The 24,977-nt window shown below is 35.0% G+C and overlaps 1 protein-coding gene across 1 annotated transcript in view; it reads left to right on the forward strand.

Moving 5' to 3' along the window:
- Positions 1 to 24,977, forward strand: part of DOCK3 (dedicator of cytokinesis 3) — a 695,231-nt gene that overhangs the window by 70,324 nt on the left and 599,930 nt on the right. The window contains exon 2 of the mRNA XM_081301421.1: positions 17,273 to 17,356. Coding sequence (XP_081157547.1) covers positions 17,273 to 17,356 — 84 coding nt within the window. The remainder of the gene's footprint in view (positions 1 to 17,272; positions 17,357 to 24,977) is intronic.

Raw genomic sequence — 24,977 nt, forward strand, 5'->3', positions numbered from 1 at the left:
CATTTGTTATTATAATTTCCTTTTAAAAATTGCTTTTGCTGCATTCCATATGTTTGGGTATACTCTATTTCTATTTTTGGGTAAGTTTAAAAAAATTTCTTTTTGGAATCATTGGTTGTTCAAAAAGTATGTTTTTCAGTTTCAACATATTTTAATTTTCCAGTTTTCCTCCCATTATTGATTTCTAATTTCATGTCATTGCTATAAAAAAGTATACTTGAAAGGAGATGTTAAAAGGTAGAAAGACCTTCCATGTTCATGGATTAGAAGTATTAATATTGTTAAAAAATATCCATAGCAATTAAAGTAATATGCAGATTCAATGTACTTCCTATCAAAATACCAGTGACACTTTTCATACAATTAGAAAAAACAGTTCTAAAATTCATATGGAAGGACTTAAGGCCCTGAATATTCAGCCAAAGCAATTTGGAGCCAAAAGGCAAAGATAAAGGCACCACAATACCTGATTTGAAGACATATTTTTTTTTTAAAGAGAGAGTGAGGAGAGAGAGAGAGAGAGAGAGAGAGAGAGAGAGAGAGAGAGAGAGAATTTTTAATATTTATTTTTTAGTTCTTGGCAGACACAGCATCTTTGTTGGTATGTGGTGCTGAGGATCGAACCCGGGCTGCGCGCATGCCAGACGGGTGTGCTACCGCTTGAGCCACATCCCCAGCCCCTGATTTCAAGACATATTATAGAGTTATAACAAAATCTGAATGGTATTAGCATAAAAACAGACACTTGGTGGCTCGAGTTGTGGCTCAGTGGTAGAGTGCTCATCTAGCATGTACAAGGCCCTGGGTTTGATTCTCAGCATACATAAAAGTAAAATAAAGGTTTTGTGTCCAACTACAACTAAAAATAAAATGTTAAAAACAAAACAGACACATAGACCAATGGAACAGAATAAAGAACCCAGAAGTAAATCCACATAATACAACCAGTTGATTCTTGACAGAGTGCCAAAGATGTACAGGAGAGAAAGGACAATAAATAATTTTCAACAAATGATGCTGGGTACAGTGGATGTCCATATGCAGAAGATTGAACCTTGACCCCTACCTCTCATCCTATACAAAAATCAACTCAAAATGTATCAAAGACCTAAATGTAAGACTTGAAACTCTGAAAGTACTAGAGGAAGAAGGAGAAACTCTTCAGGATACTGGCACAATCAAATTTCCTGGATAGGACTCCAAAAGCATGGAAACAAAATAATTGATGGACAAGATTACATCAAATTAAAAAGGTTCTGCACAGCAAAGGAAATAAGAGTGAAGAGATGATCTACAGAATGGGAGAAAAATCTTTGCCAGCTATTCATCTGTGGAAGGATTAATGTTCAGAATATAAAAGGAGCCCCAAAATGTAAACAAAAGTAAGTAATCCAATTAAAATGGGCAAATGATCTTATTAAACACATATCAAAAGAAATAGCTATATGAAAAAATGCTCAATATCATTAGCCATCAGGGAAATGCAAATCAAATCAAAACTACAGTGAGATCCTGTCTCACCCTTGTTAGAATGACTGTTAAAAACCAAAACAAAACACTAAAACGAAAATGCTGGGAAGGATTTGGAGAAAAAGGAATCCTTTTACAGTGTTGATGTAAATGTAAAATAGTATAACCATTAAGGAAAACAGTTCTTCAAAAAAGTAAAAATAGAACTTCCATGTGATCCAGCTGTCCCATTTCTGGATGTATACTCAAAGAAAATGAAGTTGGCGTGCAAAAGAGATGACTGCATATCCATTTTTTTTTGTGGCACTATTCACAGCAACCAGGATACATAATTATCCTATGTGCCTGTCAACAGATTAAGGGATAGAGAAAATGTACTACATATACACAATGGAGAATTATTCAGCCTTAAAGAAAAATTGAAATCCTGTCATTTGCAGGAAAATGGATGGAACTGGTGGACATTGTGTTAAGTGAAATAAGCCAGACGTAGACAGTTAACACATTTTCTCTCAGTGGAAATTTTATAAAAACACTGATATGAAAGTAGAAGAGGAATTACTAGGAATGGGGAAGGGGAAAGAAGGAATGTAAGGTTAGAAGGAGTGTGGAAGGACACAGTCATTCCCTAGTATGCATATATTGAAATAGCAAAGTGAATCCAATTAGTTTGTATAATTAATATTAGCTAATTATAATAAAAATGAGAAAAATGATTTCATTCCTAAGTTTATTTTTTTTAAAGAGAGAGTGAGAGAGGAGAGAGAGAGAGAGAGAGAGAGAGAGAGAGAGAGAGAGAGAGAGAGAGAGAATTTTTAATATTTATTTTTTAGTTCTCGGCAGACACAACATCTTTGTTGGTATGTGGTGCTGAGGATCGAACCCGGGCCGCACGCACGCCAGGCGAGCGCGCTACCACTTGAGCCACATCCCCAGCCCCCATTCCTAAGTTTATTAAGGCTTGTTTTATGTCCTAACATAATGTATCCTGGGAAATGTCTTGAGCGTTTGATAAGTATGTTTATTTTACTATTTTTGAGTGGAATTTTCTGTATATGTCTTTTAGGTCAATTTGTCCAGTAATTTTGTTCAAGTCCACTGTTTCTTTATTGATTTTTCTCTCTGGATGGTAAATCCATTGTTGAAAGTGGTGTATTGAGGTCTCCTACTATTATTGTATTGGCATCTATTTTTCCCTTTAGATCTGTTAATATTTGCTTTATGTATAAAGGTGCTTTAATGTTCCATGCATACATATTTGTTATTGTTCCAACCTCTTGATGGATTCCTTTATCATTCAATAATTTTGTCTTGTGACAGTTTTTGACTAAAGTCTTTTTGGTTGGACATAAGTTTAGTTTCCATTTGGGTGGATTATCCTTTTCCATATCTTCAGTGCCACACTATTTATGAACCGGAATCTAAGCTGAGTCTCTTATAGGAGGCATAAGGTTTGATTTTGTTTCTTTAATCCACTCAACTACTTTGTGTCTTTTGGTTGGTGAGCTTAGTCCATTCACATTTAAATTAATTATTGATAGCAAAATACTATTGATATTTTGCTCCTTGTCTTTTGTTTGTTGTTCCTTTTGTTCTTTCAGTGTTTGTGAATTTAGAATTGTTTGTACTGGTATTCTTTGATTTAATTATTTTTTGTGTGTGTATCACTATGGATATTTTTCTTGATGATGTTGGAGGCTTACTTAAAATATAAAATATAAATTATAGGTTATAATTGGGACAGCCTATAAAATTCTACACTTATAATATGGTGACTACAGTTAGTAACAATGTATTATTGTACTCTTAAAAATTGCTAGGAGAATTCTTTATGTTATTCTTATTACACACACAAAGATAAGTATATGAGGTAATATATGTTAATTACCTTGGTTTAGCCATGCTACAATATATACATATTTAAGAATGACATACTATAGACAATAAACATATATATATATATATATATATTTTTTTGTCAATTAAAAATAAAATCCCCACATGATATATCTTATCCTACCCTCACATTTTATATTACAGGTTTTTTTGTTTTATATTGTATATCCATTAAAAATCTTTATATTAAAAGATATTTTAAATTCTTTGTCTTTTAATATTTATTGTGGAGCATTCTGTAGTTTTCTGAGGATTGAACCGAGGGCCTCACACGTGCTAGGTGAGCACTCCACAGCTGAGCCACAACTCTAGCCCTAATTCTTGATTTTAATTCTTACACTATAGGAGTCTCATTAAGGAAGTCAGCCTAATCTGATATGATGGAGATTTGGGCCTACTTTTTCTTCTAATAGGCACAACATCTCAGGTTTAATTTCTAGGTCCTTGATCCACTTTGAGTTGAGTTTTGTGCATGGTGAGAGATAGGGGTTTAATTTCATTTTTTTGCATATGGATTTCCAGTTTTTCTAGCACCATTTGTTGAAGAGTCTATCTTTTCTCCAATGTATGTTTTTGGTGCCTTTGTCTAAAATAGGATAACTATAATTATGTGGGTTATTCTCTGTGTCCTCTATTCTGTACTATTGGTCTACCAGTCTTATTTTGGTGCCAATACTATGCTGTTTTTGTTACTGTTGCTCTATAGTATAGTTTAAGGTCTGGTATAATGATGCCACCTGCTTCACTCTTCCTATTAAGGATTGCTTTAGCTATTCTGGTTCTCTTATTTTTCCAGATGAATTTCATGATTGCTTTTTCTATTTTTATGAGGAATGTCAGTGGAATTTTGATTGGAATTGTATTAAATCTGTGTAATGCTTTTAGAAGTATGGTCATTTTGACAATATTAATTCTGCCTATCCAAGAGCAAGGTAATCTTCCATCTTCTAAGGTCTTCTTTAATTTCTTTATTTAGCATTCTGTAGTTTTCATTATAGAGGTCTTTCTCCTCTTTTGTTAGGTTGATTCTCAAGTATTTTATTTATTTTTGAAGCTATTATAAATGGGGTAGTTTTCCTTGTTTCCCTTTCAGAGGATATGTCACTGATATACAGAAATGTCTTTGATTTATGGGTGTTGATTTTTGTATCCTGCTACTTTGCTGAATTCATTTACTAGTTTTAGAAGTTTCTAGTGGAATATTTTGGGTCTTCTAAATATAGAATCATATTGTAGGCACATAGCGCTAACTTATTCTTTTTGTACCCATATCCCTTTAATTTCTTTCATCTAAATGCTCTGGCCAGTGTTTCAAGAACTATGTTAAATAGAGGTGGTGAAAGGGGGCATCCCTGTCTTGTTCCAGTTTTTAGAGGGAATGCCTTCAATTTTTCTCCATTTAGAATGATGTTGGCCTGGGCTTAGCATAGATAGCTTTTATGATGTTGAGATATGTTCCTGTTATCCCTAGTTTTTCTAGTGTTTTGACATAATGGGGTGCTGTGTTTTGTCAAATGCTTTTTCTACATCTATTGAGATGGTCATATGATTCTTATCTTTAAGTCTATTGATGTGATGAATTACATTTATTGATTTCCATATGTTGAACCAACCTTGCATCCTTGGGATGAACCCCACTTGATTTTGGTGCATTCTTTTTGATATGTTTTTATATTCATTTTGCCAGAATTTTATTAAGAATTTTTGCATGTATGTTCATTAGAGATATTGATCTGAAATTTTCTTTCTTTGATGTGTCTTTACCTGGTTTTGGAATCAGGGTGATACTGGCCTCATAGAATGAGTTTGGAAGTGCTTTCTGTTTCCTGATAAATTGAATAGTATTGGTATTAGTTCCTCTTTAAAGGTCTTGTACAACTCAACTCTGTATCCATCCCATTGTGGGCTTTTCTTGGTTAGTAGGATTCTGATGGAGTCTTCTATTTCAGTACTTGAAATTGATCTGTTTAAATTGTGTATATCATCCTGATTCAATTTGGGCAAATTGTATGACTTTAGAAATTTGTCAGTGCTTTTGATATTTTCTATTTTATTGGAGTACAATTTTTCAAAATAATTTCTAATTATCTTCGGTATTTCTGTAGTGTCTGTTGTGATATTTTCTTTTTGATCTCTTCATTACCATGTCTAAGGGTCTGTCAATTTTATTTATTTATTTATTTATTTATTTATTTTTTAATATTTATTTTTTAGTTTTCAGCAGACACACCATCTTTGTTGGTATGTGGTGCTGAGGATCGAACCCGGGCCGCACGCATGCCAGGCGAGTGTGCTACCGCTTGAGCCACATCCCCAGCCCAATTTTATTTATTTTTTCAAAGAACCAACTTTTTGTTTTGTGAATTTTTTCAATTCTCTCAATTTCATTGATTTCAGCTCTGATTTTTAATTATTTCCTGTCTTCTACTGCTTTTGGTGTTGATTTGTTTTTCTTTTTCTAGGGCTTTGAGATGTAATGTTAAGTCGTTTATTTGTTGACTTTTTTTTTTAAGGAATGAACTCTATGCTATAAACTTTCCTCTTAGTACTGTCTTCATTGTGTCCCAGAGATTTTCATATGTTGTATCTGTGTTGTCATTCACCTCTAAGAATTGTTCATCTCCTTCTTGATTTGTTTTGCAACCCATTGTTCTTTCAGTAGCATATTATTTAGTCTCCAGATGTTGGAGTAGTTTGTATTTTTTATTTTATCATTGATTTCTAATATCATTCCATTATGAGCCGATAGAATGCAGGGTAGTGTCTCTACTTTTTTATATTTGCTAAGAGTTGCTTTGTGACATAGTATATGGTCTGTTTTAGAAAAGGATCCATGTGCTGCTGAGAAGAAAGTGTATTTGTTCATTGAAGGATGAAATATTCTATATATGTCTGTTAAGTCTAAGTTATTGATTGTATTATTGAGTTCTGTGGTTTCTTTGTTCAGGTTTTGTTTGGATGATCTATTCAGTGATTAAAGCAGTGTGTTAAAGTCACCAAGAATTATCACGTTGTGGTCCTTTTGACTCTTAAACTTGAGAAGAGTTTGTTTGATGAATGTAGATGCTCCATTGTTTGGGGCATATACATTTATTATTGTTATGTCTTGTATTGTATGGTTCCCTTAAGCAGTATGAAATATCCTTCTTTATCCCTCTTGATTAACTTCGGCTTGAAATCTACTTTATTTAATATGAGGATGAAAAGCCCAGCTTGCTTCTGTAGTCCATGTGAGTGATATGATTTTTCCCAACCTTTCACTTTCAGTCTATGGATGCCTTTTCCTGTGACATGAGTCTCTTGAAGGCAGCATATTGTTGGGTCTTCTTTAAAAATCCAGTCTGCCAGTCTATGTGTTTTGATTGGTGAGTTTAGGCCATTAACATTCAGGTTACTATTGAGATATGATTTTTATTCTCAGCCTTTTAAATTTATTTTTGGTATTTAACTTGACTTGGTTTCTCCTTTGATTAATTTTTCCTTTAGTTTAATACCTCTCTTTGCTGATTTTCATTGTTGTATTTCCACTTCATGGAATATTTTGCCTAGGATGTCCTTTTTTATTATTTGTATTTTTTAAAAAATTTATTTATTTTGCATTACAATTCTTAATACACCATTATATAATAATTTATCATATCTCTGATTATATATAAGGTATGTTGACACCAAATTCACATCTTCATACATGTATTTTGTATAATGATGAGGGTCTCCTTTCACCATCCATGCTCTTCCCCTTCTCCCTCTTTTTTTCTCCTGCCCCAATTCCCTATCTAGAGGTTATCTTCTTCCCTTGCTCTCCCTCCCAACCCCATTTTGAGTCACCTCCCTTATATCAGAGAAGACATTCTTGCCTAGGATGTTCTGTAGTGCAGGATTTCGACTTGTAAATGTTTTTAAACTTTTGTTTATCACGGAAGGTTTTTATTTCACCATCAAATCTAAAAATTAATTTTGTGGAATATAAGATTCTTGGTTGGCATCCATTTTCTTTCAGAGCTTGATACATGTTCTTTCAGTGTCTTCTAGATTTCAGGGTCTGGGTTGAAAAATAACATTTTCTCTTTATTCTGTATGTTATGCATTTTCTTTTTTTTATTGTTGGTTGTTGAAAACATTACATAGTTCTTTTTTTAATGTTATATTATTATTTTTTTCTTTTTTATTGGTTGTTCACAACATTACAAAGCTCGTGACATATCATATTTCATACATTAGAATCAAGTGGGTTATGAACTCCCATTTTTACCCCAAATACAGATTGCAGAATCACATCGGTTACACATCCACATTTTTACATACTGCCATATTAGTGACTGTGGTGTTCTGCTACCTTTCTTATCCTCTACTATCCCCCCTGCCCTCCCCTCCCATCTTCTCTCTCTACCCCCATCTACTGTAATTCATTTCCCTCCTTGTTTATTATCCCATTCCCCTCACAACCTCATATGTAATTTTGTATGACAATGAGGGTCTCCCTCCATTTCCATGCAATTTCCCTTTTTCTCCCTTTCCCTCCCACCTCATGTCTCTGTTTAATGTTAATCGTTTCTTCCTGCTCTTCCTCCCTGCTCTGTTCTTAGTTGCTCTCATTATATCAAAGAAGACATTTGGTATTTGTTTTTTAGAGATTGGCTAGCTTCACTTAGCATAATCTGCTCTAGTGCCAACCATTTTCCTGCAAATTCCATGATTTTGTCATTTTTTAGTGCTGCGTAATACTCCATGGTGTATAAATGCCACATTTTTTAATCCATTCATCTATTGAAGGGCAGCTGGGTTGGTTTCACAGTCTAGCAATTGTGAATTGTGTTGTGCTGCTATGAACATCGATGTGGCAGTATCCCTGTAGTGTGCTCTTTTAAGGTCTTCAGGGAATAGTCCGAGAAGGGCAATAGCAGGGTCAAATGGTGGTTCCATTCCCAGCTTTCCCAGGAATCTCCATACTGCTTTCCAAATTGGCCGCACCCGTTTGCAGTCCCACCAGCAATGTACAAGAGTACCCTTTTCCCCACATCCTCTCCAGCACTCGTTGTTGTTTCACTTCATAATGGCTGCCAATCTTACTGGGGTGAGATGGTATCTTAGGGTGGTTTTGATTTGCATTTCCCTGACTGCTAGAGATGGTGAGCATTTTTTCATGTACTTGTTGATTGATTGTATGTCCTCCTCTGTGAAGTGTTTGTTCATATCCCTGGCCCATTTGTTGATTGGGTTAATTGTTATCTTATTGTCTAATTTTTTGAGTTCTTTGTATACTCTGGATATTAGGGCTCTATCTGAAGTGTGAGGAGTAAAAATTTGTTCCCATGATGTAGGCTCCCTATTTACCTCTCTTATTGTTTCTCTTGCTGAGAAAAAAACTTTTCAGTTTAAGAAAGTCCCATTTGTTGATTCTTGTTATTAATTCTTGTGCTATGGGTGTCCTATTAAGGAATTTGGAGAACGACCCCACAATATGTAGATCGGAGCCAACTTTTTCTTTTCTTTTTTTTAAAAGAGAGAGTGAGAGAGGAGAGAGAGAGAGAGAGAGAGAGAGAGAGAGAGAGAGAGAGAGAGAGAGAATTTCCAATATTTATTTTTTTAGTTCTCGGCGGACACAACATCTTTGTTGGTATGTGCTGCTGAGGATCGAACCCGGGTCGCACGCATGCCAGGCGAGCGCGCTACTGCTTGAGCCACATCCCCAGCCCCCAACTTTTTCTTCTATCAGACGCAGAGTCTCTGATTTGATATCTAGCTCCTTGATCCACTTTGAGTTAACTTTTGTGCATGGCGAGAGAAAGGGATTCAGTTTCATTTTGTTGCATATGGATTTCCAGTTTTCCCAACACCATTTGTTGAAGATGCTATCCTTCCTCCATTTCATGCTTTTGGCTCCTTTATCAAATATAAGATAGTTGTAGCTTTGTGGATTAGTCTCTGTGTCCTCTATTCTGTACCATTGGTCCACCCGCCTGTTTTGGTACCAGTACCATGCTGTTTTTGTTACTATTGCTCTGTAATATAGTTTGAAATCTGGTATTGCTATACCGCCTGATTCACACTTCCTGCTTAGCATTGTTTTTGCTATTCTGGGTCTTTTGTTTTTCCATATGAATTTCATGATTGCTTTCTCTATTTCTACAAGAAATGCCATTGGGATTTTGATTGGCATTGCATTAAACCTATAGAGAACTTTTGGTAATATCGCCATTTTGATGATGTTAGTTCTGCCTATCCATGAACAGGGTATATCTTTCCATCTTCTAAGATCTTCTTCTATCTCTCTCTTTAGGGTTTTGTAGTTTTCATTGTATAAGTCTTTCACCTCTTTTGTTAGGTTGATTCCCAAGTATTTTATTTTTTTTGAGGATATTGTGAATGGAGTGTTTTTCCTCATTTCTGTTTCAGAAGTTTTGTCGCTGATATACAGAAATGCCTTTAATTTATGTGTGTTGATTTTATATTCTGCCACTTTGCTAAATTCATTTATTAGTTCTAGTAGTTTTTTTGTAGACCGTTTTTGGTCTTCTAGGTATAGAATCATGTCATCCGCAAATAGTGATAATTTAAGTTCTTCTTTTCCTATTTTTATGCCTTTAATTTCTTTCGTCTGTCTAATTGCTGTGGCCAGTGTTTCGAGAACTATATTGAATAGAAGTGGTGATACGGGGCATCCCTGTCTTGTTCCATATTTTAGAGGAAATGCTTTCAATTTTTCTCCATTCAGAATGATGCTAGCCTGTGGCTTAGCATGGATAGCTTTTACAGTGTCGAGGTAAGTTCCTGTTATCCCTAGTTTTTCTAATGTTTTGAACATAAAGGGATGCTGTACTTTGTCAAATGCTTTCTCTGCATCTATCGAGATGATCATATGGTTCTTATCTTTAAGTCTATTGATGTGGTGAATAACATTTATTGATTTCCGTATGTTGAACCATCCTTGCATCCCAGGTATGAATCCTACTTGATCATGGTGCACAATTTTTTTGGTGTGTTTTTGTATTCGATTCGCCAGAATTTTATTGAGGATTTTTGCATCTAGGTTCATTAGAGATATTGGTCTGTAGTTTTCTTTCTTTGAGGTGTCTTTGTCTGGTTTCGGAATCAGGGTGATGTTGGCCTCATAGAACGAATTTGGCAGAGCTCCCTCTTTTTCTATTTCCTGAAATAACTTGAAAAGTATTGGTATTAATTCTTCTTTAAAGGTTTTATAAAACTCCGCTGTGTACCCATCCGGTCCTGGGCTTTTCTTGGTTGGTAGTCTTTTGATTGCTTCTTCTATTTCATCCATTGATATTGGTCTGTTTAAATTGTGTGTATCCTCCTGACTCAGTCTGGGCAAATCATATGACCTATGAAATTTATCAATGTCTTCACTATCTTCTATTTTATTGGAATATAGGGTTTCAAAATAATTTCTAACTGTCTTCTGTATTTCTGTAGCATCTGTTGTGATATTGCCTTTTTCATCCCATATATTAGTAATTTGAGTTCTCTCTCTTCTTCTCTTCGTTAGCATGGCTAAGGGTCTGTCGATCTTATTTATTTTTTCGAAGAACCAACTTTTAGTTTTGTTAATTTTTTCAATAGTTTCTTTTGTTTCAATTTCATTGATTTCCGCTCTGATTTCAATTATTTCTTGCCTTCTGCTACATTTGCTGTTGTTTTGCTCTTCCTTTTCTTGGGCTTTGAGATGAAGTGTGAGCTCATTTATTTGTTGTTTTTTCCTTTTTTTCAGGAATGATCTCCAGGCGATTAATTTCCCTCTTAAAACTGCTTTCATTGTGTCCCATAGATTCCGATATGTTGTGTCTGTGTTTTCATTTATCTCTAAGAATTTTTTTATTTCCTCCTTTATGTCTTCTGTAACCCATTGATTGTTCAGTAACATATTGTTCATTTTCCATGTGATGTAGGATTTTTCCTTCCTTCTTTTATCATTGATTTCCCTTTTTCATTCCAGTATGATCAGATAAAATGCATGGTATTATCTCCACCCCTTTATATTTACTGAGGGTTGCCCTATGGCATAATATATGGTCCATTTTTGAGAAGGATCCATGTGCTGCTGAGAAAAAAAAAATATCCCCTTGATGATGGTTGATATATTCTATATATGTCAGTTAAGTCTAGGTTATTGATTGTGATATTGAGGTCAATAGTTTCTTTATTCAACTTTTGTTTGGAGGATCTGTCCAATGGTGAGAGAGGTGTGTTGAAGTCACCCATAATTATTGTGTTGTTGTCTATTTGATTCTTGAACTTGAGGAGAGTTTGTTTTTTGAATGTCGCAGCACCATTATTTGGTGCATAAATATTGATAATTGTTATGTCTTGTTGGTGAATGGTTCCTTTTAACAGTATATAATGTCCTTCCTTATCCCTTTTGATTAACTTAGTCTTGAGGTCGATTTTATTCGATATGAGGATGGCCACCCTTGCTTGCTTATGAGGACTGTGTGCGTGGTATATTTTTTCCCAACCTTTCACCTTGAGCCTATGTATGTCTTTTCCAATCAGATGTGTCTCCTGGAGGCAGCATATTGTTGGATTTGTTTTTCTAATCCATGTTACCAGCCTATGTCGCTTTATTGGAGAGTTTAAGCCATTAACGTTTAGAGTTACTGTTGATATATGGTTTGTACTTCCTGCCATGTTTGATTATTTATCTTTTTTGTTTTTTTTTCTAATTTAGTTTGTTTCTCCATGAATAGGTTTCCCTCTGTCCTCTGTCTTTACCGACGCACTTCCCACTGATGTTTTTGGTTATTGTTTTTCATTTCTTCCTCGTGTAGTGTTTTGCTCATGACGCTTTGCAATGCTGGTTTTCTGGCTACAAATTCTTTTAGCTTTTGTTTATCATGAAAGATTTTTATTTCGTTGTTGTACCTGAAGCTTAATTTTGCTGGATACAGAATTCTTGGTTGGCATCTATTGTCTTTCAGTGGTTGAAATACGTTGTTCCAGGATTTTCTCGCTTTCAGCGTCTGTGATGAAAAATCCGTTGTTAACCTTATTGGTTTACCCCTAAATGTAATCTGTCTCCTTTCTCTTGTAGCTTTTAGTATTTTCTCTTCGTTCTGTATATTGGATATCTTCATAACAATGTGTCTTGGCGTTGGTCTACTGTGATTTAGTGTGCTCGGTGTGCTGTATGCATCTATTTGTATATCTGTTTCCTTTTTTATTTCTGGAAAGTTTTCTGTAATTATTTCATTCAGCAGGTTACTCATTTCCTTGGTATGAATCTCTGTACCTTCCTCCATCCCGATGACTCGTAAGTTTGGTTTTTTTATGTTATCCCAAATCTCTTGGATTTTTTTCTCGTGATTTTTTACCAGCCTATCTGAGTTGGCTAGACTCTTTTCAAGATGATATATTTTGTCTTCATTATCTGATGTTCTGGCTTCTACTTGCTCCACTCTGTTAGTGATACTCTCGATTGAGTTTTTAATTTGGTTTATCATTTCCTTCATTTCTAGAATTATTGTTTGATTTTTTTATAATCTCTATCTCCTGATTAAGATGCTTAACTTCTTCTTTTATCTGTTTATGTAATTCATTCTCAATGTGTTCTTTCGCTGTTTGGATTTGCTGTCTCATATCCTTTTTAAGGTTCCTTTCCATCTGTCTAAGGTGTTCCTTGAGATCCTTATATGGCCATTTTCTGATGACTCTAGGTCCTCCTGAATATTTAGGCTGTCCTGCATTGTTTGTACTCCTTTTCTTCCTTGATTTTTTATGCTGCTCATGTTACTTCTTGTTCTGTTTGACTGCTGAGTTACTGTTTACTCTTATAAGTTTATTTGATGCTTGGGAGGAAAGATATTAGAAGGGAAGGGAAGAAGTCACTAAAGAGAATGAGTGTAGGCACGTAGAATTCAAGGTAGGGGGCATAAGAAAATTGAAAAGAAATGAAAAGACAAAAGAAAAAAATTGAAAATAAAGAAAGAAAAAGAAAAAACAAAAATTAAAAAATTATAATGATAATAAAAAATGGAAATTAAAGTTTAAGAAATAATAGTAATAATAATAAAATAAAAAGAATTAAAAAATTGAAAACATTAATAAAAGAGTTAAAGAACAAGAACAACAACAATAAAATGAAAATAAAATAAAAGAAAAGAAATAATAATAGTAAAAAAAAATAATAATAAATGCAGTCATAGAGCTCGATTAACTTCTCTTCCAGTAGGTGGAGCTGTGCCCACTTGGCCAAGCTTCTTTTCTCGATAGGTGGGATCCAATCACTGTGCAGCAGCTCTTCCGCCCAGACTGTGCAGGTCTGCAATCCTGAGTGCCTGGGGCCTTCTCTGTGTTTCCTCAAGCCAGGCCCCGCTCACCTGTGACAGTCACCACAATACTGGCTACACGCCAGGTCTGCTGCTCCTGGGAGCTCTGTTTTCATGAAAGCCTGGGCACACTCTCCCTGTTTGCCTTCCTCAAACCCTAAGTTTGTAGAGATTGGGGCTGAGGACCCTCAGCGAATTTGGTTGCCCTCTGGTAGCAACTCCACTGGTAGCTGGTGCAAGGGACCTCAGTTATCAGCACAGGTGGGAGCGGTAGCCGGCAGTTCTGCGCTGCTAGTCCCGCGTCACTCCTGATTCCCTTGGTCTGGCTATCGTGCTCGGTTGGCTTTTACCTCTGTAAGTTCAGGCGGGCCGACTAGTTATTTCAGCGGGATCGTTAGTGCTGAGTCACGAGAAGCAGGCAAATCGGAGCTTGAGTGCAGCCGATCCAGGCTCGGTGTGTTCTGAGAAGCCCAGACTGTTTGCCCTGGATCCACGTCAGCTCAACATTGCCTAGTGGTCCTTATCAGCTGTTCCATTTTTCCATTACATAGTTCTTGACATATCATATTTCACACTTTGATTCAAGTGGGTTATGAACTCCCATTTTTATCCCGGTATGCATTTTCATTATAATGTTCTTTGGTGTGGATCTGTTTTGATTTTTGTATATTTGCCGTCCCGTAAGCCTCTTGAATTTGGTATTTCAATTCATTCTTCATGTTTGGAAAATTTTCTGTTATTATTTCATTGAATAAATTGCTCATTCCTTTGGTTTGGGACTCTGTGTCTTCCTCTATCCCAGTAACTCTTAAATTTGGTCTTTTTTTTAAAAAATATTTTTTAGTTGCTTATAGATCTTTATTTTTTTAGTACATGGTGCTGAGAATCGAACCCAGTGTGTCACACATACCAGGCACGTGCACTACCACTGAGCCACAGCCCTAGCCCCAAATTTGGTCTTTTTATGTATTTCATATTTCTTGAATGTTCTGCTCATGGTTTCTTACTTTAAGATTTTATATTTTGCCTTCATTGTCTGAGGTCCTGTCTTCCCAGTGGTTTAATCTGTTGGTGATGCTTTCAATTGAGCTTTTAATTTGGTTTATTGTTTCTTTTAATTAAAGGATTTCTTTTTTTTTTAGAACCTCTATCTCCCTATTGAAGTAATCTTTTGCTTTCTGTATTTGTTTATTTAGCTTAGTGTTAAAATGATCTTTTGCTGACTGTATTTGCTCTCTTATATCATCCTTTAATTCACAGAACATTTTAATTATGTACATCCTGAAGTCCTTCTCTGTCATTTCTTCTGCTGTGCTGGCCATGGATTGTAATAATGTGGCATCTTGATTTGTTTGGGGCACTTTCTTCCCTTGTCTTTTCATTTTGCTTGTGTGTCTTCCCTTCTAGTACTGTGGATCCAAGGTGGTACTATTTTTACCCTATAGGCTTGTAGTGCCTCTGTAGCTATCCAATACCTCTCCTTTGAGGTGAAGGACAGTGTTAACAGATACCAATATTAACAATATGCACCCTTAAAAGAAATGTTTGCTATTAAGATGTTTACAGTTTGGTCACAATGCACAGAAATGGTGAATCCAGTTATTATCTACAATACCCTCAGTAGTTTGTAAAAGGGTTTACCGTTTCTAATGGTGGACAAAGAACTATGGATGATGAGTAGGATGATATGCTCAGGAGGCTGAGGTGAGGGTATAGAGTTATTATATCTTAGGAACTGTGAAACAAATCTAAAGAGGAAGATTAATAGCAGGAGAAGGGAGAGGAATTTTGTGTAGAAAAGTAAGTGTGAAGACAATAGTGTACATAAAACAAACATATTAAGAAAAATAAAATTTATTAAAATAGTAGAAATTGGTGGGCAAAAATAAAAAAAAGAATATACAACACAAGTGTAATATACTATTCAGATGTCCCCAGTCCTCAAAATCCTTCATGCAAAGTACTTGGTTTTACATATGTTGGGGATGTGAGGGCGGGAGAATAGAGAGGGAGAGGAAAAAAAATCTTGAAGGAAGAAACAGGGATTGTTTTGGTTGGAGATCAGTATCTTTTCCATTTCCCTTCTCATTCAATAGGTGGGGTCATCTGTTGTTAGTTGGTGTCTCTGCCCTCAGTATGGTGAAGGTAACCAGGGTGCCATGTGCCAGGGTAGTGCTGCGTGGGAGAGGGGGTAGTTAGAAATTGGGTAACTAGCCAGATGGAGTTCCAAACTGGGAGTTGCCCCGCAGAAGATGGTGATGAAGGTAACCTAAGATGGAGGCACCTGCTTTCAGTGATGGCGGGTCAGGTTGGGTGAGGGGAGTTGGGTGATGACATTGAACAATGAGTTCAGAGACTAGCTCTGTGGTGTGCAGTGTATGGCTGTCCACTGACTTCAGAGCTTATGTGAAGTTCTCGGTGCAGGCAGGCTACTGCGCTTAGGGGACTATCTCCACTGCTATAGAGACCCAAGATAGCAGCAGTGGAGGAACCCCACGTTGGTAGATGGGAGTCCACACAGTATTGGTGGCTGGAGTTCCTGCACGTAGGAATTTTCTGGGTGTCTTGCGTGGGAGCGCCTGTGATTTGTGCTCGGGTGGGTGGCTGAAAGTTCTGCATCAGTGTTGTACCCTGTAGTTCTCTTTGGGCTAGTAGTTGGGAGACTTCCTCTGAAGCTGAGGCATGGAGCCCTGGACAGGCACTGTGACTGTGATTCCTATGCAGGAGCAGGAGTATCACTCTCAGAGATGCAGTATTCTCACTACTTGAGTCCCAGGTCATGGAGTGACACAAAATGCTGCCTCCCTCTGTCCTGCCATCTTGGATCTCCCAGTTGATAATTATTTTTTATAGTATGATTTTATAAAGTTTTCAATGTTTTGTTAATGTCATACTTTTTCTCTTTTTTTTACCCCCCCCCCCAAATCAGCTGAGCTAGGTGTTTTCAATGTCAATGTTTTCAGAGAACTAAAGTTTAGATTATAATGCTTGATAGATGGTAGTGAAAGTTTTTTTTTTTTTTTTAAGACTGTGACATGGCTATTCTTTGTTATTTATATTCTTAAATAGATTTTGGAATCAATTTGTCAGTTTCCCAAAATTAAAGACATAAGATTTTTATTACTATCTATTGCTGTTCTCTGTTGTACATTTGCTTTCTATTTCATTAATTTTTGTTCTCATTTTTCTTATGAGAATTTTATTTCTCTCTATATATTTAAGTTCATTTTGTGATTCTTTAAAAAATGCTATAAAATGTCTATTTATAGTAGATAAGATGTTCCCAATGTTAATTTTTACAAAAATAATAGGCATATACTTGCCCAAAAGTATAAATGAAGTAGATCATGTTAAGGGAGAATCTATTTACAGAAATGTTTCCATACATGCATATATGCTCATACCATTCAGGAATAATTTTGCTATAATGTATAATGAAGTGTCATTGTCCTGAACTATTTAATATTAGCTTTCAAAAGGTAGTAACTAAGTTGGAAGAGTCTCATACATTAGAAAGAGGAATTAGTAAGGAAGGGAGAGTGTAGATTGAAGAGACCTTAGTGTTTAATTCAGAAACCCTAAGTATTTAGACATGCTAACTGATGTGTATATTCTTGCTTTTGTAGTGATATGCAGCTTTCGGGGATCTGTTCCTCAAGGATTAATCTTAGAAATAGGAGAAACAGTCCAGATTCTTGAAAAATGTGAAGGTAAGTGTGTAGCTATAAAGATCATAAATAATTCTGGTAATATTATGTGTGTTTATTTTGTGTTATATTATAAAGTCATTTTTTGGGGGGTAGATGGCTGGGGAAGGGGTTCTGGGGATTGAACTCAGTGGCACATAAGCACTGAGCCACATTTTCAGCCTTGTTTTTTGCATATTGTTTAGATGCAGGGTCTCACTGAGTTGCTTTAGCGCCTTGCTTTTCCTGAGGCTGGCTTTGAACTTGCAATCCTCTTACCTCGGCTAAGCAATCATTTTGAAGCCATAATTGATCACATTAATAAATACTGTTATAAAAAGCTTCCTGATCTATGTTCAGCACAAAGATTTGAGAGTTTTTTTTCTTTTTAAAATATAGTAGTGCCAATTATATAATTAATTGTTGGTTGCCAGAACATTTTATATATATGTATGTATATATATATATATATATATATATATATATTTTTTTTTTTTTTTTTGGTACCAGGGATTGAACCCAGTGGTGCTTTACCACTGAGCCACATCCAAGCCATTTTTAATATTTTATTTAGAGACAGGATCTCACTGTGTTGCTTAGAGCTTAGCTAAATTGCTGAGCCTGGCTTTGAACTCATTATTTTTCCTGCTTCAGTTTCTTGAGACACTGGGATTACAGGCATGTGCCATTGCGCCTGGCTGTCAGAACATGATTTTTATATACTGTGTCAAAGGATTATGTCTGATTTCCAACAAATCTTCTACCTATCTTATCTACATTTGAATAAATTGTAAAAAGTTCATTTTTGTGTTTCTGTCATATTGACTAGGTGTCTTTAGCTATAATTGGGCAAAAAGTATACCCCGGTGAAGTTTGGGTTGACTATTATCCTCTTCTGTGGCATATATAGGTACTTACAGTATAAAATTTATGCGTTCTTGAAATTTATCATGTTCTTCAGAATTGTGCACAAAATTCAACAAGACTTATGGGAAAAATAAAGGAATGGAGAAATTATGCAAAATCGGAGCATTTACGAAAACAAAATTAATACCATGGGAAATAACTTGCTTAGTCTAGTATGACTGTTCAACCTGAGTAGAAGCCATCTCATATTATATAATGGAGAGGGCATGGAGATAATGCATATGAAAGTGGAGCTCTAATATTGGGGCACTGTTAAGATGATGTAAGAGGAAATGCAATCTGCCATGACCCAGGGGCCAAATAAATTTAGAAGTGCACTTTTCTGAAAGTGAGTTTAAGTGTTGCACTTACTTAAAAAATTCTTAAAACAGAAGCATAAATCATCATTCCTTCATGACAAAAACTTAGCAAAATAAGAATAGAAGGTAATTTTCTTAGCCTGATGAAGAATTGTAGCAACCATCAGTTGTAAAATATCCAATTGTGAATATTCAGTTGTGAAAAATAATTTTCACACTATTCTTAAAATGAGACAAGGATACTTGCCATCACTATTCCTATTGATTAAGATAATAATAATAAAGAATGGAAAGGAAATATTGCAACATTCATTTGTAGATATTATTGTGTATAAAATATCCCAATAAGACCCATTTTAAAAGACTACAAAAATAAGGGAATTTAGTAGGTGTGATGACTAAAATGTCAGTATTTTAAAAATACATTTTATATGTTTACAAAAAGAATCAGAAGATGAACTAAAGAAACAATGCTGTTTAGTACTAAAAAACACCAAATGCCAAAGAGTAAATCCAATGGAAAAAAATCTACATTAAAAAATACAAACATTGATAGAAATGAAAGGAAATCTAAATAAATGAAGGTATTTATCATGTTTATGGATTGAAAGAGTTTTTGTAAGACTACAAAAAGCACTAACCATGAAGAAAAAATTTAATGTTATGTGTTCTTAAAATGAATATCTTCTACGGTTCAAAAGATATGAAAGATAAGGAAAAGGCAAATCTCATAGTGTGTGAGCTATTCGATAATATATGGGTATTTAGAGTATATGAGGAACTACTACAAATCAAAAATTAAAAAACAATCCAGTAGAAGAATAAGCAGGTCTAATAGGTGCTGTACAAAACAGATACCATCGTGGCCCATACATACAGAAATGTGCTTGTTAGTCATTAGGGCAGTGCATATTAAAACCATAATGAGAGACCACCAAATAGCCAGTATTATGACTAAAATTCTGGCAGTCCCAAGTGCTAGTGAGTATGTGGAACAACAGAAATTTTCATACATGCTTGTAGGAGAGAAAATAGGATTACCATTATGGAAGCTCTTTGGCACTATGTACTAAAGCTGAATGCACATATACCTTATAATTTAGCAGTTATACTCATAGGTATAAACCCAACAGAAGAATACTCTGCATAAAATGTCAGTAGTAACTTTATTCAGAATAGCCCTAAACTGGGAAAAAAACCACCAAATGTTCATCACCAATAGAATAGGTTAGTAAATTGTGCTATGTTCATGCAATCAAATATGAACATGGAAAGGAAAATGAATTATTGCTACTAAGAATACAGATGAAAACCACAGACATACTCTTGGAAAAAGAAGCCAGACATAGAGTTGATACTATTTTACACAACAGCATATACATAATAGGTCACATTTGTCAGAATAGTAGTTATCTTTTTCATTTTTCTTCTCAGTACTGGGGATTGAAACCATAGCCTTATTCAGGTTAGCCAAGGACTCTATCACTAATCTACATTTTCAGTCTTTTTTTTTTCAGTGGTGGTGTTGGGGGGCAACATCATATTAAAAAGCTTCTGCATACACAGTAAAGAAAGCTGAAAATTGGGAGAAAATCTTTTTGCCAGTGACTCCTCTGACAAGGGATTAATATTCAAAATATATAAAAAATTCAAAAAACACCAATCACTCCCAAAGAGTCATTGAATAAATGGGCAAAAGAATTAAACAGACATTTCTCAAAAGAAGAAATAAAAATGGCCAACAAATATATGAAAAATGTTCAACATCTCTAGCAATCAGGGATATGCAAGTACGATTTCTTTTTAATTTTTTATTTGTTCTTTTTTAGATATACCTGACACTAGAGTGTATTTTGACTTATTATACATACATGGAGTATACCTTTTTCTAATTAGGATCCCATTCTTGTGGTTGTACATCATGTGGTGTTTCACTGTATATTCATATATGAACATGGGGAAGTTATGTCCAATTCATTTCACTGCCTTTCCTATCTACATTGAGGTTTTATTTCACTCCAATAGGAATAGCATTCTTCAAAAATACAAATAATAATAAATGTTGCGGGGGGAATTGTATACTCATATATTGATGGAGAGACTACAAATTTGTACAATCTCTGTGGAAAGCAGCAGGGAGACTCCTGAAAAAACTAGGTACCATATGACCCAGCTATTCCACTTATTGGTATTTATCCAAAATAACTAATCAGCATACTATAGTTGCATGATACATTAATGTTGATAGCAGCACAATTCACAATAGCCAAGTTATGAAACCAGCCCAGGTGTTTCTCAACAGATGAATGTATAAAGATAATGTGATACACACACACACACACACACACACACACACACACACACACACTGGAGTTTCACTGAACCCTAATAAGAATGGACTTATGTCATTTTCTGGTAAGTGGGTAGAATTGGAGAACATCATCCTACATGAAATAAGCCAGACTCAGAAAGTAAGGATTGAGTGTTTTCTCTCATATGTGGGAAATTAGACCAATATAAGGGGAAAAAAACTCGGGGAACCCCATAAAAATAGAAGGGAGATCAGTCGAATAGAGGAAGACGATTGAGGGAGAAGGAGGAAAGTTGGGAAAAGGAACTGTGAGTGAAATTAATCCAATTATGCTACATACATATATGAATATATCATAGTGAATCCCACCTTTTTGCATATCTATAAAACATCAATTAAAAGAAAACTAAATAAATAGAAGGAAGACCAGCAGAAGAGAGAAAGGAACAGAGGGAGGGAGAAGGGAGGGAAGAAGTAGTACTGGGGTCTGAATTGGAGCAAATCATATTCCATGCATGTATGATTATGTCAAAACTAACTCCACCCCACTATTATGTATAACTATAATTCACTACTAAAAATATAAAAACAAAAACAAAAAAGTAAAAATTTATGTTTTAAAATTGATTTATTGATTGCCAGATCCAGCTTATTGTACTCATAATCTATCAGAAAAGTAATGCTCATTTAAAAAATTAAGCACAATTGTACTTTCAAAGAAAAAATATAGCCCTTAGTTCAATTGAGTAAATGTTTATTGCGTACTTATATGCAGGGCAGAAAAGAAAGAACATAAACCTTTCCCTGGAGGGACTTATAGAATTGCAGGGAAAAACAGGTACATTAAAAATAACTATAATAAAATGAACTATATATGATGTAGGTATTTAGAAAGCTTGTTGGTGAGGAAAAGATTGGGGAAGGCCTGATAAATGTTTTAAAATAAATATCTCCTAAATAGCTAGGACTTCTTCCTGAATCCATGTTATCACAGACAATGATTGTGGTTCTCAGGTAGATAAAAGTTTAGTCTGTGGAAATGAAAATTCAAAAGGAGTTATACAAAATTTGCTTTTCTTTGTTGTCAAAAGTAAGTCTGAACTAATCACACTTCATCCCCCAACCCTCCTAGCTTTTCATTCTTTCAGATGATTAAAAAGATTTATTGAGACTTTATAGCTGTTCATTCCCTAATAAAGTTATCCTTGTCATCTTTCTACTTTGGTTGACTGGTATATTTTTAAAAATCAGCAGTTTTCAGAACTACTCTTTTTTAAAAAATTATTTTGAGATAGAGTTATGCTCAGTGGACCTTTTTAAAGGTCTTCTATCAACATGAATGTGGCATGTAACTAATTTTAAGCTGTGTCCAGCTTAAAATCCTCCTGCCTCAGCCTCTGGATACAGGTGTATGTTACCATGCCTGACAGCGGTTATATTTTTCTTTTCTTTTCTCTCTCCTTCCTTCCTTCCTTCCTTCCTTCCTTCCTTCCTTCCTTCCTTCCTTCATACATGACAATAGTGGAGTGCATTACATTCATAATTATCCATTCACAGCACAATTTTTTGTAACTTTGTATATAAAGTATGTTCACACCAAATTATGCCATTATACATGAGCACTCTTATTTTTTTGCATACAATTTTTAATACCTTTATACCACAATATCTGTGTTTGTATATAAGGTATGTTGACATCAAATTCACATCTTCATACATGTATTTTGTATACTGATGACCGTCTCCTTTCACCATCCTAGCTATTTCCCTTCTCCCTCCCTTTCCCTCCCCCCCCATTCCCTATCTAGAGGTAATTTTCCTCCCATGCTCTCCCTCCCTACCCCACTTTGACTTACCCTCCCCTTATATCAGAGAAAATATTCAGCATTTCTTTTGGGATTGGCTAACTTGACTTAGCATAATCTTCTCTAATGCCATCCATTACCCTGCAAATGCCATGATCTTATTCTTTTTTAATGCCGAGTAATATTCCATTGTGTATAAATGCCACATTTTTTTTATCCATTCATCCACTGAAAGACATCCAGGTTGGCTCTACATTTAGCTATTGTGAATTGTGCTGCTATAAACATTGATGTGGCTGTGACCCTGTAGTATGCTGTTTTTAGGTCCTTTGGGTATTGTCCGAGAAAAGGAATAGCTGGGTCAAATGGTGGTTTCATTCCCAGATTTCCAAGGAATCTCCATACTGATTTCCAAATTGGCTACACTAATTTGCAGTGGTTATATTTTTAAGGGTGTATATATGTTGGTGAGTGAGAGAAGATATACGTGGGTTTGGGAATACTTCTAAAGTTTTATTTATTTGAATAGTGGTCATACAACTGCATTATTCTCTGATAATTTAGGAAGGGAAATACCAATACCAAGATCTGAAACATTTGAATGGAATTGACTTTTGTCTATTTTTGTGTTGAAAATTGTTTTCTAGATCCCATTCCATCCATTTTCTTTGTCAGCTTTCTAAATTTTGTGAAGAAAATCATCTAGGAGTTTGTTGAGAAAAATCAGGGAAGGTAAATTTTTTTTGAGATGCCTGAAAATGTCTTTATTTTGCTCTCATACTTGATTGATAATTTCATTGGGTACAGAATCCTAGATTGAAAATTATTTATTTTCATACATTTCAAGGCATTGCTTCATTTGCTGTTGCATAAAAATATGACATTCTGGATTTTTGATCCTTCATTTTCTGAAAGCTTTTGGGCTGTTTTTATTTCTAGGATTCTGACATTTTACAGTGTTATACCTTTGGGCATGTAGTTTTTCCTTCATTTATTACTTATGCTGAATATTCACTGGATCTTTTCAATTTGGAAAATAATGTCTTTACACTTTCAGAATTTTTCTCTTTTAGTATTTTTTTTTTCTGTTCTTAGACAGCCTGTAACTTGCAAGGTGATCCTCCAGTGTAGGCTGATTCTGTAAATTTATCCTTTATCTTTTATCTCTTTGTCCTAGAAAATATAGGTGATATTATCTCTCAAAACCTTAGATTTTTGTTTCTGCTCTTCCATTTCCAGGAGTATTTTCTTTCTACTTTATTCTGCTTGGTGGATATAAATCTGTTTTTCTTTTTTGAGGCTATTTCTTCTCTGAGTCTCCTACCTCTCTCTTCTTCATCTTTCTCTGTTTTTGTCTCTGTGTTTTGTGTTTGAGGCTTTGCTTAAGTGACTGATAAACCTTGGTTATGCAGGTTATGAGGCTGAGGAGGGAAACGTTTCACCCTGATACCTTATCAGGTAACTACCTTGATATCTGCATTTCATTAGATTTTCCTACTCTGCCCCAGCCAAATACTGCTGTACTTAAGCCATTTTTCTTCTCAATTAAGTACCTATTTTGAGAACTAATTTTTAAGTACTTTACATGGGAGTTTAGATGCTTTATCTCATTGTCCTAGCTGTAGGGGTTAGAATCTGTTTTCCGTTTAGTGCTTATGTCTGTCTCTATGCCTGGGCCAAGTTTTCAAGGGGTGACTCTGCAGTTTTCAGACTGTGTGAGAATGGAGGGATATCTAGTTTACTTGTTGGGCAGGACAGAGGAAGAAGTGTAGCATTCTGTTTTTCTTGAAAAGTTTTAACTCGTTTTTTTTTTTTCTCCTTTGTTTTTCTTTTCAGGTCCATGGCTTCCCAGGCCTTCTGAACTATCTGATGTCCTTAATTCCCAAGATTTTCTAGGGGCTTTTATTTTTATTTTTGGTGGGAATTGACTCCTGTTTGCTTCTCTGTTTGTACACTTAGATCTAAGTATCTGTCTGTCTGCTTTTAAAATTCTAAGAGTTTTAAGTGCTTTGTGTCCGCTTTCATGTAAGCAATCTTTTCTTAGGCTACGTGCATTTATTAATTTATTTTTAGTTATTGCAGTTTTATAGAGATTTTTGGAAAGGGGCAGAAATTATCAGTTGTGTTTCATATAGTTTTTAAGCTGAAATGTAAAATTTAATTTTAAAGATGAATCTGTTTTTTCAGTTATTTAATTGCTGATTAGCTACTGTTTAATACTGAGGGTTACTTTTAGGCTGTATTTTTTTCCTTAAATATTTAAGCATAGCTTTACACCATTACAATGAAGTACCTGAAGCAAC

The sequence above is a fragment of the Spermophilus citellus genome (genome assembly GCF_964194105.1).
Source record: "Spermophilus citellus genome assembly, chromosome: 7".
Taxonomy (NCBI): domain Eukaryota; kingdom Metazoa; phylum Chordata; class Mammalia; order Rodentia; family Sciuridae; genus Spermophilus; species Spermophilus citellus.